The sequence below is a fragment of the Taudactylus pleione genome, unplaced genomic scaffold, assembly GCF_031769625.1.
Source record: "Taudactylus pleione unplaced genomic scaffold, aTauple2 ptg000065l, whole genome shotgun sequence".
Taxonomy (NCBI): domain Eukaryota; kingdom Metazoa; phylum Chordata; class Amphibia; order Anura; family Myobatrachidae; genus Taudactylus; species Taudactylus pleione.
Window position 1 is genome coordinate 2606347 of NW_028284467.1, and position 13976 is coordinate 2620322.

The 13976-nt window shown below is 42.9% G+C and overlaps 1 protein-coding gene across 1 annotated transcript in view; it reads left to right on the forward strand.

Moving 5' to 3' along the window:
* Nucleotides 1-698: 698 nt before the first annotated feature.
* Nucleotides 699-13976, forward strand: part of LOC148534612 (speriolin-like protein) — an 84224-nt gene continuing 70946 nt past the window's right edge. The window contains exon 1 of the mRNA XM_088465864.1: nucleotides 699-906. Within this exon, the coding sequence (XP_088321990.1) occupies nucleotides 699-906 (208 nt within the window). The remainder of the gene's footprint in view (nucleotides 907-13976) is intronic.

Consider the following 13976-nt stretch of genomic DNA (forward strand, 5'->3'; position numbering starts at 1 on the left):
AAAAGTGAGAATGATAATAAACAGGAAAATTGACAGGCACAAACATCACCCCTGCCCTGCGGTGCCCTGTGCCATGGCACGGTTCGCACTACCCTAGTTACGGCCCTGCTCCCTAATAGTAGCAATCTCCCTGACTCCCTGAAGGGTCTAGCAATCTCCCTGATTGCCCCCTACCCCCATTATGTAGCTGTTAAGTAAAAAAAAATAACAGATATATACATTCAAATGGGATCATTAGTATAATATTAGTTATAAGGCACAATGATCCCTATGGCTACATGAATATTCTGAAAAGTATTAGTGTGTTTTCATCAACAAGAATTTTTTCTAACTGCTTTGGGGCTCATTTACATTTGAATTTAAGTACATTTTCTGACACTCCTTTCAGATGTAGCAGTACACATCCACTTTAACACGCGCTCATTGGTGTTACTTTCACAATCTCCCTGAAATGTTTTTTTCAAAGTAGGTAAGTATGATTAAGCTGCCAGATTGAAGGTGAACTGTTTCTTTAAGCAGCACTGTATCACAATGTGTCACAAAAGATGACATCACAAGAGGCTTGCAGGACACTATAGCAGCTTGTCATAGAAGAACCACTTTCAGTACTATCTATAAAGAAACAGATGTAGTAGGGTATGTGAACAAGGGCAAATTACCCAACAGATTTAGAGGTTCTGTAGCAGCAAATACCAACCATGAATCAAGAGCAAAGTTTTTGCACAGAATCCAAAATGGAACTGGATATTCTAAGGACGCAATGTGACCAACTTCTAACTGAGAGTTCTGAGCTGCGAAAGATGATCTGGCTGTTACAGGAAAATCTGGCGCTACGCACAGCCGTACATGAGTATGAAATGAAGGTGTGCAGCATACCCATAGTAGTAGGAAGACATAGCTACAGAGGTAAGTGGTCCTCTATAACATTTTTTACATGATTGACGGCAAAATAAACAAATCCCTGGGGGTTGTTTTAATTGCTACAACAAAAATATCTCCTATAAAGAAGCAGGATGGACAGAACTAAAAACTCCTTTTCGGGGCACTCATTATTATTATTATTATTATTATTATTATTATTATTATTATTATTATTATTATTATCTTCAATAAGAGTCTATCCTCTGTAAATTAATTACATTACTCCATGGGAGCATCATCAACAACTTCTATTTCCCACAGGGAATTTAGGACCTCATTCAGACCCGCTCGCTAGATGCGTTCGCTAGCGCGATGCGTATGCAAACTTGGGAAGGCAGGCGATCGCATGGCAAGGCATTAGCACGCCCACTTTATCTTGGTGTGCGATCGCTCTGTGTATGCAGACGCCCACCAGCCTGTTTTAAGACGCCCACTTGCGCATGTCATCTCCAGGAAGTGTAATGATCCATCGGTACCATCGACTATCATCGGATGCGATCACAGCGCTTGTGGCTGACCATACCCTACCGCAAGCACTGCGAGCACTTCAGTGTAAAAATCAGTCAGGTGACGTGTACTATGACGCTGTCTCTAAATTATGCACGCCTCTGAAACCTCCACTCCCCTGTTTTTAATGGCCAGCCCCTGTCACCACCCACAAACGGCTTCTCCTGTCACTCACTCTGTTTGGCAGTCTTAGTGCAGTGAGGGAACGCTTCCCGATCTCTCGCACTGGTTCGCGCATGCGCACTATGATGGATGCGCACACTCGGCTAGCTACGAGCGAACGCATCCTAGCGAGCGGGTCTGAATCAGGTTCTTAGCCTTATATTACTGTATATAACGTATACGTTGGCTTGCTACATATTTTTCTTTAATTATCAGTCCTGTGCTGAATAATTTTTGTTTTTCTTGGTTGTTTCAATTGTGCATGATGACGGCTGTGTCAGCTATACCTGAGAGCAAGTGCAAAAGTTTCTAAGGACCCCTATGAACCACCCAGTAGTGAAAAAAGTATATAACACTTAACTTTGATAAGGAAGATGGGCCCCTCTAAGCATTGGGATCCATAGCAGCTGCGCCCCTTGCACCTATCGTAGGCAGGGCCGTAGCTTGGGTAGTGCGGCTGGTGCCATCGCACAGGGCACCACAGGTCAGGGGGCGCTGTTTGGCCTGTCAAATTTTTGTTATTTTCATTTTCACTTGTAGCTTCCTCTAATTTCATCCCCAGCATCTCCTGGCCTCTCCTGTCTCTTCCCTGGCCCTTCCCCATGAGGCCATGGCCCTTTTTTGGGTACATTATGTCCCTTTAAAAAATGAGGGGGGGCGCCAATGCTCTTTCTGGCACAGAGCACCAAAAAGTCTAGTTACGGCTCTGATGGTAGTTACTCTTATGATCCACAATATGCAATTCGGTGTGTTGTTGTGGGCATTTCCACGCCATTGAAATGGCACATGGTGGGCATCGTCCAATCAACCAACTCAAGTCACATAAGATGTTTTGGTGTTTAGATATAAAATGTTTTTTCTATAATTATTTAATAAAGATTAGTACACAATATACTATATGGCAGAAACTAGTGTTTTCACCGGTCTCACATCCTTGAAAGCACCAAAACTTTATGGGGAAAATTTACTGACTGCAGTTTCACCAATATGCAGGTTCATTTGTGTTTTTCTGTGCAGTTATAAAACCGTACACTTTAATAAAGGCCAACTTGCACAGCAAACTGCTTATTTCAATCCATTTTTCCAACATGAAAAACAGATCCATTTTTCCAACATGAAGAGCATACAAAACATCAAACTATACCTCCCAACTGTCCTGATTTGGGAGCAATAGTCCCAATTTCAGGCAGTTTTTAGGGTACACTACTGCTCCTCACCATGCAGTCATCTGCCTACACACCAAGAAGCACCACCCCCAGATCACCACTGCAATACCCTTGATGTAGGCAACATTCTAATGTTGGGAGGTATGATGAAACCACCTGAAAAGAGTCAGGTTTTTGGATATGTGGTTTTAATAGGTGAGATTGTTCAACTGCATGCTGTAAAATTGTTAAAATAAAGAAAAAAAAGATGCCCTGCCTTACACTTCTGAGTCCAGCCTATGCAGACATGGTCCATCCTCTAATGGGGAAACTGGAAACATTATCGGGTCTTCACACCTAGAGAATACCAGCCTATCAGGGGAGTAGCCATAACTTTGTTTGCGCCATAGCGACATTTTAAAGGGGCACTGCCCCAATTATTCTAGAGTGATGCCTCTCTCAGCATCGATAATTTGTTTTTTAAAATCATAGTTGTGCCCTAGTTAATATTATGCCCCATAGTAATGCCCTAATTCATATTAAACTATGCTGTAGTGACTCAGTTCATATTATGCCACACTGTAGTGCCCCAGTTCTTACTAGTGCCACTCAGTTCATATTATGCAACACTGTAATGTATATATTATGCCCCCCCAGTTCATATAATGTCACATTACAGTGCCCCCAGTTCATGTTATGCCCCACAGTGCCCTCCAGTTTAGAAGTGCCACATTACGATGCCATCCAGTTCATATTATGCCACATTGAAGTGCTCCCCCATTTCATATTTTGGCACATTAGAGTGCACCCCAGTTTAGACTGTGCCACATTACAGTGCACTCCAGTTCAGTTGGTGCCCCAGGAGTACATTATAACATCCATTACACCCCCCTTACCATTATAACATCCTCTACACAGACACCCCTTGCCAGTATAACATCCACTACACACACCACTCACTGAAAATGAGGCAGACTTATTTTACATAAAATTCTGGTAAGCAAGTTATATCCAATTGACTTCTGAATGTATCTCACCTTATTTGATGATGGCAACACTTAGAGCCGTACTCAATTTGAGGTGAGCCGCGATACTTTTTCGCTGCCCGGACTTTTCGCCTACTTCGCCTGTTTTGCAGGCGGAAAATTATTGCGCGCGTGCCCGCGTATCCCCGTATTCAGTTTGAAAGAATGCAAAAACGGGACCCGGCGAAACTTGACCAGGTGGAAAGTACTGTCAGAAATGGGTAAATCAGCCTGACACCCCCCAAAAGATGCTCTGACATGGGGGTTTACTATGGTACCCCCCGATTTGGCTTGCTGAAGATATTTGGAGTTTTTAAACGGGCTCAATAGCTGCTAAATAGCGTTTTTCTATACGTGGTGCAGAATAGTATTCTGGAGTATTTTTTGACAAAAATAAGTTATCCCAGCAAATTTGGGGTACTTGAAAATGGGGGTCAGCATATTTAAAAGTTGTTAAAGTGAAGTTGAAAAAATAATGAAAAATCCACCTCCCGCAAGCACCAAGCACCTGCAATCAAAAAAAACAATTGGGGCATACTTGGGGACCCCCCCAGAGTCAAGTTCGCTAGTTTTTAACTTTGTACCCCAACTTTTTTTTTTTCACCCCCTTGTTCAAAGTCATTTTTTTGGGTGTCCTTACGTGTTTTTTAAAATTTTTTGACACAGTTCACCTTTGAGGGGACTGTCTAAAGGCTGCACAGAGGTTCCCGCAATGTTGCACCCCAAACCCCAATTCTGCACTTTTTTCCGCCTTCTATTCATAGGCAAAACTTTTTCGCCTGGTACATTGCATTGGCTTTCTGCCTAGGCAGAAAGTCTTTCAAATTGAATACGGGGTAAAACCAAAACAGGCGAAATTGACGTCATCGACGAAAAGTTTTCACCAAAAACACGCGAAAATGGCTTTTCACTCCAAATTGAATACGGGCCTTAAAGTGCTTCATTCCTATTGGTAACTTTTGAATCTTACATGGCAGCTCCACATCTGCAGGGCCTTCAATGATCAAAAGATTGCAGTTTCCCCTGAGTGTATGGACTGGGGAGGGGGGTTGTGGGCCAATCAGCTGCTACCTGAGGGGAAGACTTCCTAATGCAGGGTATTCTTAATTTCAGTACTCTGGCCCTGATTCAGAGCCGGTTGCTCTGACAGAGCGCTCGCTCTGAATCAGGGCCAGTCTTTTTTTCTTTTTAGAACGGCCTCCTGGCCGCTCGCATAGCTGTGGGTTGCCACAGCTGGTCACGATAATCAAGACCATTGGGCTTGTGACGAGCCCCTTGTGGTAGGGTCTCGTTGCCACAATCCCCACTGCCAGAACAGGTGGAAAGTGGCGTCAGAATCGGGGAAATCAGCCTGAAACCCCCAAAAAGATGCAGAAACATTGGGGATCAAAGCAGTAGTGCCCCATTAGCCCTAATTATTATGTTTGTGGTACTTAAGTTGGTACAATTGCCTCTTTGCACAAGTGGTGAAGAATGTAATAAGCAGTATTTTTTGGTGAAAATAAGTAGTCCTGGCAAATTTGGGGTACCTGAAAATGGGTGCAAGCATCTTTTAATGTCTCTAAAGTGAAGATTTAATAAAAGTGAAATTCCTCCCTCATAAAAGCACCTGCAATCCCAAAAACACTTGACCCCTTCTTAGAGTACCCCCAGAACCTTATTTCGCTAGTTTGCGACATTATAACCCCACTTTGTGCTTTTCTACCCTCAAAATTAAAGAACTTTTTTGGGGTGTTCTTACATTTGTTTCCAGGATTTTTTTGACGCAGTTGTCCTTCGGGGGGCTGTCCCAAGGGCTCTGAGTGGTTTCCCCACCTTTGCACCTCAAAATAAAAATTTTGCACTTCTTTTCTCCTGCTATTCAGAGGTGAACCTTTTTCGCCTATTATTGCATGGACTTCCCGCGTACGCGAAAAGCGGGTGAAATTGAATACAGAGATAAGTTTCCGACTGGCGAAAAGTCGCAATTGGCGGATTTTGGCTTTTCACCTCTAATTGAATGCAGCCCATTTTAAAAATTAATCTAAAGCTTTCGTCTTAAAAAATTTTTGTAGAAATAACGCTCCCTATAATGAGATGACATTAAGAGAATAGGTATTGCTGTACTACTTGACGAGTAGACTTCACCCATGCAAAGTTTTCAGGGAGCCTTTGCTGCAAAGACATGTGGAAGTATTGTACTTTCATAATACTTGTTCTGCAAGCACCATCACAGGATAGAGAAACTGTAAAAAAAATAATTTATTGCTGCAACCTTTATCACTTTGGATATTTTTCTATGTGAAAGTTTCGCTCCACTACCATGTGGTGATAACATAATAGTAAATTGAAGCGATAAATAATTTTTTTATTGCTGCAGTGACCAATATGATAAATAGAAATTAAAATCTGTCATGTATTTTATTAATTCATTTTTAGAAAGTACTAAACCCCATATATTCTAATTTAATTAAGTATTTAGCTGGTTTTTATGTTCTTGTTAAGCCAAACCCATAATAATCTAATTTTCTTAAAAAATATGCTGGCACTGGCGTGATCACCAGCATTGAGAAGCGGGGAGGTGGTGGGGCATCCTCTGAGATACTTGTCCACTCTCCCAGGATTTTAGGAGAGTCATCTGCAATACACACAACGGGTCAGTTGCAGAGTCAAGTCTAGATATATATCGGTTCAGTACACAGGTAGTCCAAACAAGAGGTCAAAAGAGCAAGCTAGGTCTGTACAGATCTAATCCAAACAGGGGAGGCAGACAGATAGGTAATCGCTAAGGGATGTGGTGTCTCTTTCATTCCCTCTTTTATTCATAAGTCATGTACTGACTTGTGGGTCTCCCACTCCTTTTTGTTACAGGTGTTGTCGTCAGAGGTATGAACTGTGGTACAGTAAACTTTCATATTTTAGGTGGCCCATAGTTGGGCTGCTTAGGATGTGCCCATTTTTTCTGGAGTTCAGAGGATTGGTGGTTTAGTGTGAGGGGTATTATTTGGATTGGTTTGTTTACCCTTTTAGAAGACTCTGATTCATGGTTTGGGGTTCCCTGAGTTCTGGTGCTGCATTTGGGAGGCAATGACTTGGGGTGACATACCTAGATTTGATTTTGGACATTAAGGCTTACCTGTAGATGCTTAACTTGTTGGGTGTTTTTGTTTGGTCTAACATTGTTCCTCATAGAATTTGGAGGCATGCGAGGCATTCGAGTTTATTTACGTCTTCAGCAAGGTTAATTCTGCAGTTGGCACCTTTGTGACTGACAGGGTTGGTTGTGCATCATCCTTTGATACAGTTCTGTTTTCCTCATCTATTTCCCCCTGACGGTCTTCATTTGATTGAAGAAGGTTTGTTATTGTTTCTTGAGCAGATTTCCCTGTTTTGCCTGTTTATTTAGGAGGTCTTCATGGTGACGATACTGCTGCCCATCGGATGTTAGTCATTATATGGGGAAATGGACGGATGGGGTAATACTTTTAAAGCTGTGACCCCTTTCACCAAAGTCCAGTTGTCTATGGGTTTATTTATAGTATGAGCTGGGGTGTTTGGTATGTAAGGGTACATGCTGCACATGAAATGTGATGGGAGTTCAAGATTAAGTTAGAAATTAAAGCCTTCCAGCCCCTAGTCAAAGTAAGACCATTCATATCCTTATTATTAGCAGGAGAAAGAAGTCATACCAAGAAAAAGGGTAATGTCAGAGTGCTGTGAGATGTTTTGGAGAATGTTAAACAACTGTAAATCACAAGCAGACCTAGCCAAGCACTAGATTTGTAGTACAGCAAACACTGGGGTGATATTTGCCAGAAGTAAGCAAGCTGTAGTTCCTCCAGCTATTGTAAACTGTACACCCAACATATCCTCTAAATCAGGGCCGGATTAACAATGGGGTGGAAGGAGCTTCAGCTCCAGGCCTCCCATGAGAATAGGCCCACAGCAACTGCTCTATTGTTTCTGCTTCTGTACACAGAATAAAAAAAAATTCCTGCTACAGCAGCCTCAGTGGACATCTGAGGCCCCGCCCCCCAGCCGCGGACCGTGATCCCCCCCCCTTCCGCTCCCAGCCACGGCACCTGTGGGTCAAACTCTGGAGCCAACATACATTGGATAAACATGGCAGGGCAGTGGAAGGCTTCACTAGCCCTCACTGTGACGCACACCCACACGCAGTGACCCGGCACCTCCTCTGCCCCACGTGATGTCAGGACATGTGACATCACAAAGATGTCACCCCCAAAAGAAGCAGCAGCACAGTAGTTACAGGCAGCTCTGTGAAAGTGGCCTCCTGATTTGAGGTGCAGTCCTTCTGACTGCCAGCCTGGATGCTGCTGAAAGTATAATATATATATGTATATATATATATATATATGTATATATGTATATATATATATATATATATATATAGTAAAGAAAGAAGATACCGTCAAAGTTTTCGGCCTCACCAAAACCGTCATCAGGACGAACAACATAATACATGAAAGAAGCAGTTTACACCACACCAATCCCAGCAACATTATTATTACCAAATCGGTAATCAGCATAGATAACTTGTCTACAACCACCGCTATATGCAGCTCTGGGCGGCCACATGCTCTGGTCTGCACAGCACAATAGTCTGTGCACCATGAGCACATTGTCCCAGCTCCCACCAGAGCTAGCACACAACTTCTGTGTTCCAACTAGAGGAAGAAATATAATAGAAAAATAATAACAAAATAAACTAATAAATTATAATATAGGCAGTGTGTTGCCAAACTAAAAAATACAAAATATTAACGCAAAACATTTTCAAAGAATTATATTAATTTAAGCCATTTGGAAAGACAGTCCCAAGAGAAAAAGAACACCTGGACATCAGAATAAGCGAACAGTCATCTCCACGGGTGGGCACAGGTACCCATTCGATAATCCTGCACTTAAGCATCGACACCTGATGTCGCATCTCCATAAAACTTCAAGCTACTGATGAAGTTGTGGGGGGTTTCCACAACGAAACGTTTTTAGCACCCCAGGAATTTGTCCATTGGATTGGAGACTCACAAAGGAGGTTCCGGACCAGCATCATTCCACTACCTTTCTCTAGCCATCGCCAGTGTGGTCCGTTTGCTGCATAAGAGACAAGTCCCCAAACGGACTACCTCTGAAGGCTGGTAATATATTATATCGTTGCTGGATAATCATCCGGATTGCCCTGAAAATTTAATACATATTTTTTTCACACCAATGCTGCTATTGAATACGTGACTATATCACTGTGACTTTTAACTTTATCATCATTTTCTTTATGGACAATGGACTTAATTAGACTGAGCTAAATTTATCCATCCACAGGATCTGATTACTATTGCTTTTTTAATTTCCATGTTTATTTTATGCATTAATGTATGTTATGGTTTTATATCATTATATATTTACATTTTGAATCAAGCCGTATTAGACTTCTGAATAGGAGAACTATCAATATATTAATATATTTTTATTAGGTATTGTCTGATTGTTTATCTATACCCAACATGACCAATGTATTAACTGTTTGAGTGGAAACTATCACAGTATATTTATTTATTTATTATTTTCATTGATATCATTGATACTAGCGCTGTTCATTCCCTTCTTTTCTTTATATCTATATCATACTTGGGGTTTGACACACTCCTTTCTTGAACCTACTGCTTCTGACAGCGCCTCTCCAGTCTTTCACCTAGCATCTCCATAAAATGTTTGGCCACTGGCTTGTCGGTGACACCTGTTAATAGTGCTTGGTGTATAGAGCTACGGTGATTGGCCATATGTTCCAGAAACATACAGGTGTTCATCCCGACATATGATAAGCCGCATGGGCACACCAACATATATACAACATGGTCCATGCGACAATGAAGTTTATAACAAATACGTATGGAGTTCCCACTGTGTGTATGTGGAAAAGTACTACCAGGAATCAATGACCTGCAGGTGACACAGTCTGTGCATCTCATGCAGCCAGGTTTTTGTTCATTCAGCCACGTACTTGTAGCTACTGGGGAATGGTGGGTGGAGTGCATGAGAAGCTGCTTAAGATTTTTAGCCCTTGCTGAATGCCATCATGGTTTTTTTTTGAATGTGCCAGCAAAAACTGGATCCGTCTGAATCAAGGACCAATGCTATTTGATTGACTTGAATATCATAGCAGCCTTCTCATCATATTTTGTCACTGTTATGAATCCCAAAGCTCGCTCCGTGTGAACCCCCTAGAACCCCGGCTAGTGAGATCTTCCACCACTAACAGCCACCCATTGTTCCCTTAGATCTATAATTGATCACCGGTACTTAGGTGGCCATCTGGTCTTAAAACTCGGGGTAGTAGCGGTTCACACGAATATCCTATGGGATCCGATGGTGAGAGAAACAGCAGGATTAGGTACACTCAGTGTTTGAGCTTGGGAGCCGATAATGTGGCTTATGAGTCGATGAAGCGACTTGGGAGTCTATGGTGTGGCTGAGAGACAGGAGCAGAAGTTTGTGTACAAGTGGTGCGGCTTTGAGAGCCGATGATGCGGCTTAGAAGCCGATGATGCGGCAAGAGCCGGAAGCAGGAATTGTGTACAAGTGGTGCGGCTTTGAGAGACGATGATGCGGCTTTGGAACCGATGGTGAGGCAGAAGCTGGTTGTGGGAAAAAGTGAGTTGATGGTGTGGCTTTGAGAGCCGATGGTCGGAATAGGTGTATTTGAGATATGGCTTTGTAAGCCGATGGTGCAGCTTGGGAGCCAGTACACAAGTAGGTGTACTTGCGATTCAGCTTTGAGAGCCGATGGTGCGGCTTGGGGGCCGGTACTCAAGTTGGTGTACTTGCGATGCGGCTTTGAGAGCTAATGGTGTGGCTAGGGAGCTGGTACACAAGTTGGTGTACTTATGATGTGGCTTTGAGAGCCGGTAAACAACTTGGTATACTTGCGATGCAGCTTTGAGAGCCGATGGCATTGTGTACAAGTGGTGCAGCTTTGAGAGATGATGCGGCTTTGGAACCGATGGTGTGCCAGAGCTGGTAGCAGAATTTGGTAAGTTGGTGGTGTGGCTTTGAGAGCCGATGGTAGGAGTTGGTGTATTTGAGATATGGCTTTGTGAGTCAATGGTTCAGCTTGGGAGCCAGTACACAAGTAGGTGTACTTGCGATGCACCTTTGAGAGCCGCATCGCAAGTACACCACATCACAAGTACACCAACTTGTGTACCGGCTCCCAAGCTGCACTGGCTTGGGAGCTGGTACACAAGTTGGTGTACTTGTGATGCGGCTTTGAGAGCTGATGGTGTGGCTAGGGAGTTGGTACACAAGTTGGTGTACTTGCGATGTGGCTTTGAGAGCCGATGGTATGACTTGAGAGCTGGTACACAAGTTGGTGTACTTGCGATGCAGCTTTGAAAGCCAATGGTGCAGCTAGGGAACCGGTACACAAGTTGGTCAACTTGCAATGTGGCTTTGAGAGCCAATGGCAGCACGGAAGCTGCTGGTGCGGCTGGGAAGCCGATGGAGTGGCTTGGGAGACAGTGGCAGCATGGAAGCTGCTGGTGTGGCCAGGGAGCCAATGGAGTGGCTTGGGAGCTGGTAGCAAGGCAATTCAGCTGGAAAACCAGAATATGATATCACGAGAAGATACAGAATGCTGACCATGCAGCTGAGCCAAGAGAACCTAAAGGAATGCTATAGTCGGCGAGGCGGCAACAGGCCAGTGTTCACAAATAGGCGAAGGGACCAATCACGCCGTTTTGTGTGGAACACATGACATCCTGCGGCGTCTGGATTGCCTAGCAATTGACAGCGCTGGAACAACAGCATCAGTAGGAGGTAAAATGCTAGCGGGAGACAAGTCATGACCGCAACTTGTAACAGTCACGTAGATCATACAGTTTTCGTTCCTTGATGTTTTCCTAGTCACTTGTTTTTGTGCCCTGGTAAGACAATACTCGATGACACTGCGTGCATATCCCTTCTCAAAGAAACGGTTCTTCATCTCACATATTTGGGTCTCCGCTGTAACAGGATTACTATTATTCCTCAAGACCTGCATAAACTGGGAAATAGGGAGACCATTATTGAGGTGAGGCGGATTATTGCTAGTCGCATGCAGGAATGTGTTCCTGCCTGTTTCCTTTCCTTTAATTTTATGAGGGATTGAGTGCACCCAATTTATGACTGATTCCCTTTTTGTCTTTGCTCCTATTCTACATATTTTTTGAATCAATGGGTGGCACCTAAAAATACTTATAGAAACATAAACTCTATTCTATAAGGAAAAATGAAAATAATATATTCCTCATGTGTAAACATCATTTACAGTATTCACAGTAACTTGGTGCGAGATTTTCACTTTCTATTGAGAAATGTTATTGTATATGTCTCTCGACAACGAAGGGAGGATGCAGCTACATATAAGTCATTATCTTCGGCTTTAACTTCTGTCCTGCAGAATTATAGTAATAAATCTACCACAGTATTTCAGGAAGCATATACACAGGCAAAACAATTATTAGAGTCGCACTTATTGTCCCAGACTAAAAAGGAGGTACGGTTCACCAGAGCCGTAACTAGACTTTCAGGTGCCCTGTGCTAGAGAGAGCATTGCCCCCCCCCCCATTTTTTAAATAGGGACATAAGATAGTACACCTGAAAAAGGGCCATGGCTTCATGGGGAAGGGCCAGGGAAGAGATAGGGGTACTCCTGGGACAGCTAGGAGATGCTGGTGATAAAAGAAGAGGTGAGAAGTGAGAATGATAATAAACAGCAAAATTGACAGGTCCAAACAGCGTCCCCTACCCTGCAGTGCCCTGTGCCATGGCACAGGTTGCACTACCCTAGTTACGGCCCTGCGGTTCACCAAACACAAAATGTATAGATGGGGGAATAAGGCGGGAAGGCCGCTGGCTAATTTCTCAAGACCCTGGCGTGGGAGGACATATATCACTGCTATTCAGGATCCGCTCACCACTACTGAGGATATTGTTAGGAAATTTGAAAATTATTACAGGGATTTATATAATGATCTTCCCTATGATCCTGCCAAGCATAGTCATTTACTTCAGGGTGTTTCCTTGACAAAGTTGTCATTTAGAACGGAAACATTACTATTACTGAAGTGTCATCTGCCATATTACAGTTGCGTTTAGGCAAGTCCCCTGGCCCTAATTGCTTATCCAAAAATTACTACAACAGCAAGTCGCCCCAGCTTTAACTGAATTATTTAATGATTTGATGAACAATCATTCCCCTTTCCCTCATTTCACTCATACCACTGCAGTCTTGTTTCCTAAGCCTCAAAAAGACCCGCAGCTGTTAGATTCGTATCGACCTATCAGTCTGTTGAATACAGACGCTAAGCTTCTTGCTGAAATTATGGCGGATCATTTGCAAAGTATTTTGCCAGACCTGCTGACCCCACATCAGCTATGATTTGTGAGAGGACGTCACTCTGTTTGGGGTATTAGGGCAGCAATTGCAGCAGTTGCCGCTTCTTTTAGCGCAACTTTAACAAATAATACTTTATTAAGCCTAGACACTACCAGGGCATTTGATACTGTTCTGTGGCCCCACCTTATTAACATCCTTCAGACCCACGGTTTTGGCACTTTTTTTACAGATATTAAATATCTCCATAAATCACCCATGACTTTCTTAATGATAAATGGTCACAGTAGCGCTCCGCTAGAAATGTTTAGGGGTACCTGGCAGGGTTGCCCCCTTTCACCCCTCTTATTTGATCTAGGTATAGATCCTTTACTTTGCATTTTAGAATGTGATGAGATTTTTAAAGGCATTTCTGTGGGTTCAAGAACTGTTAAACTAACAGTTTTTGTGGATGATGTGTTGGTCTATATGGCTAATCCCACCGATTCTATGGATCATGTACTTTATATTCTAAAATGTTTTGCGGAAGTGTCAGGGTTTGCGATAAATATAAATACATCAGTAGCACTATATGTAGGTCCACGAACAGCGCTTCCCTGAATCCCAGGAGATATACCACTCCAAGGGGTCAGGAATCAATGTACTAATCTGGTTGTAAATATACCTCTTAATTTATCAAGCCTTTATTCTTGTAATTACACACTGATAATTAAGAAATTTCAGATGAGCTGGAGGGTTGCAGAGACTAGCCCTTGTCTTATCTGGGATGCTGTAACTTGATAAAGATGATCTCTAATGCAACTAATGTATCTAATCCAATCCCTTCCCCTGTTTATAACATTAAAA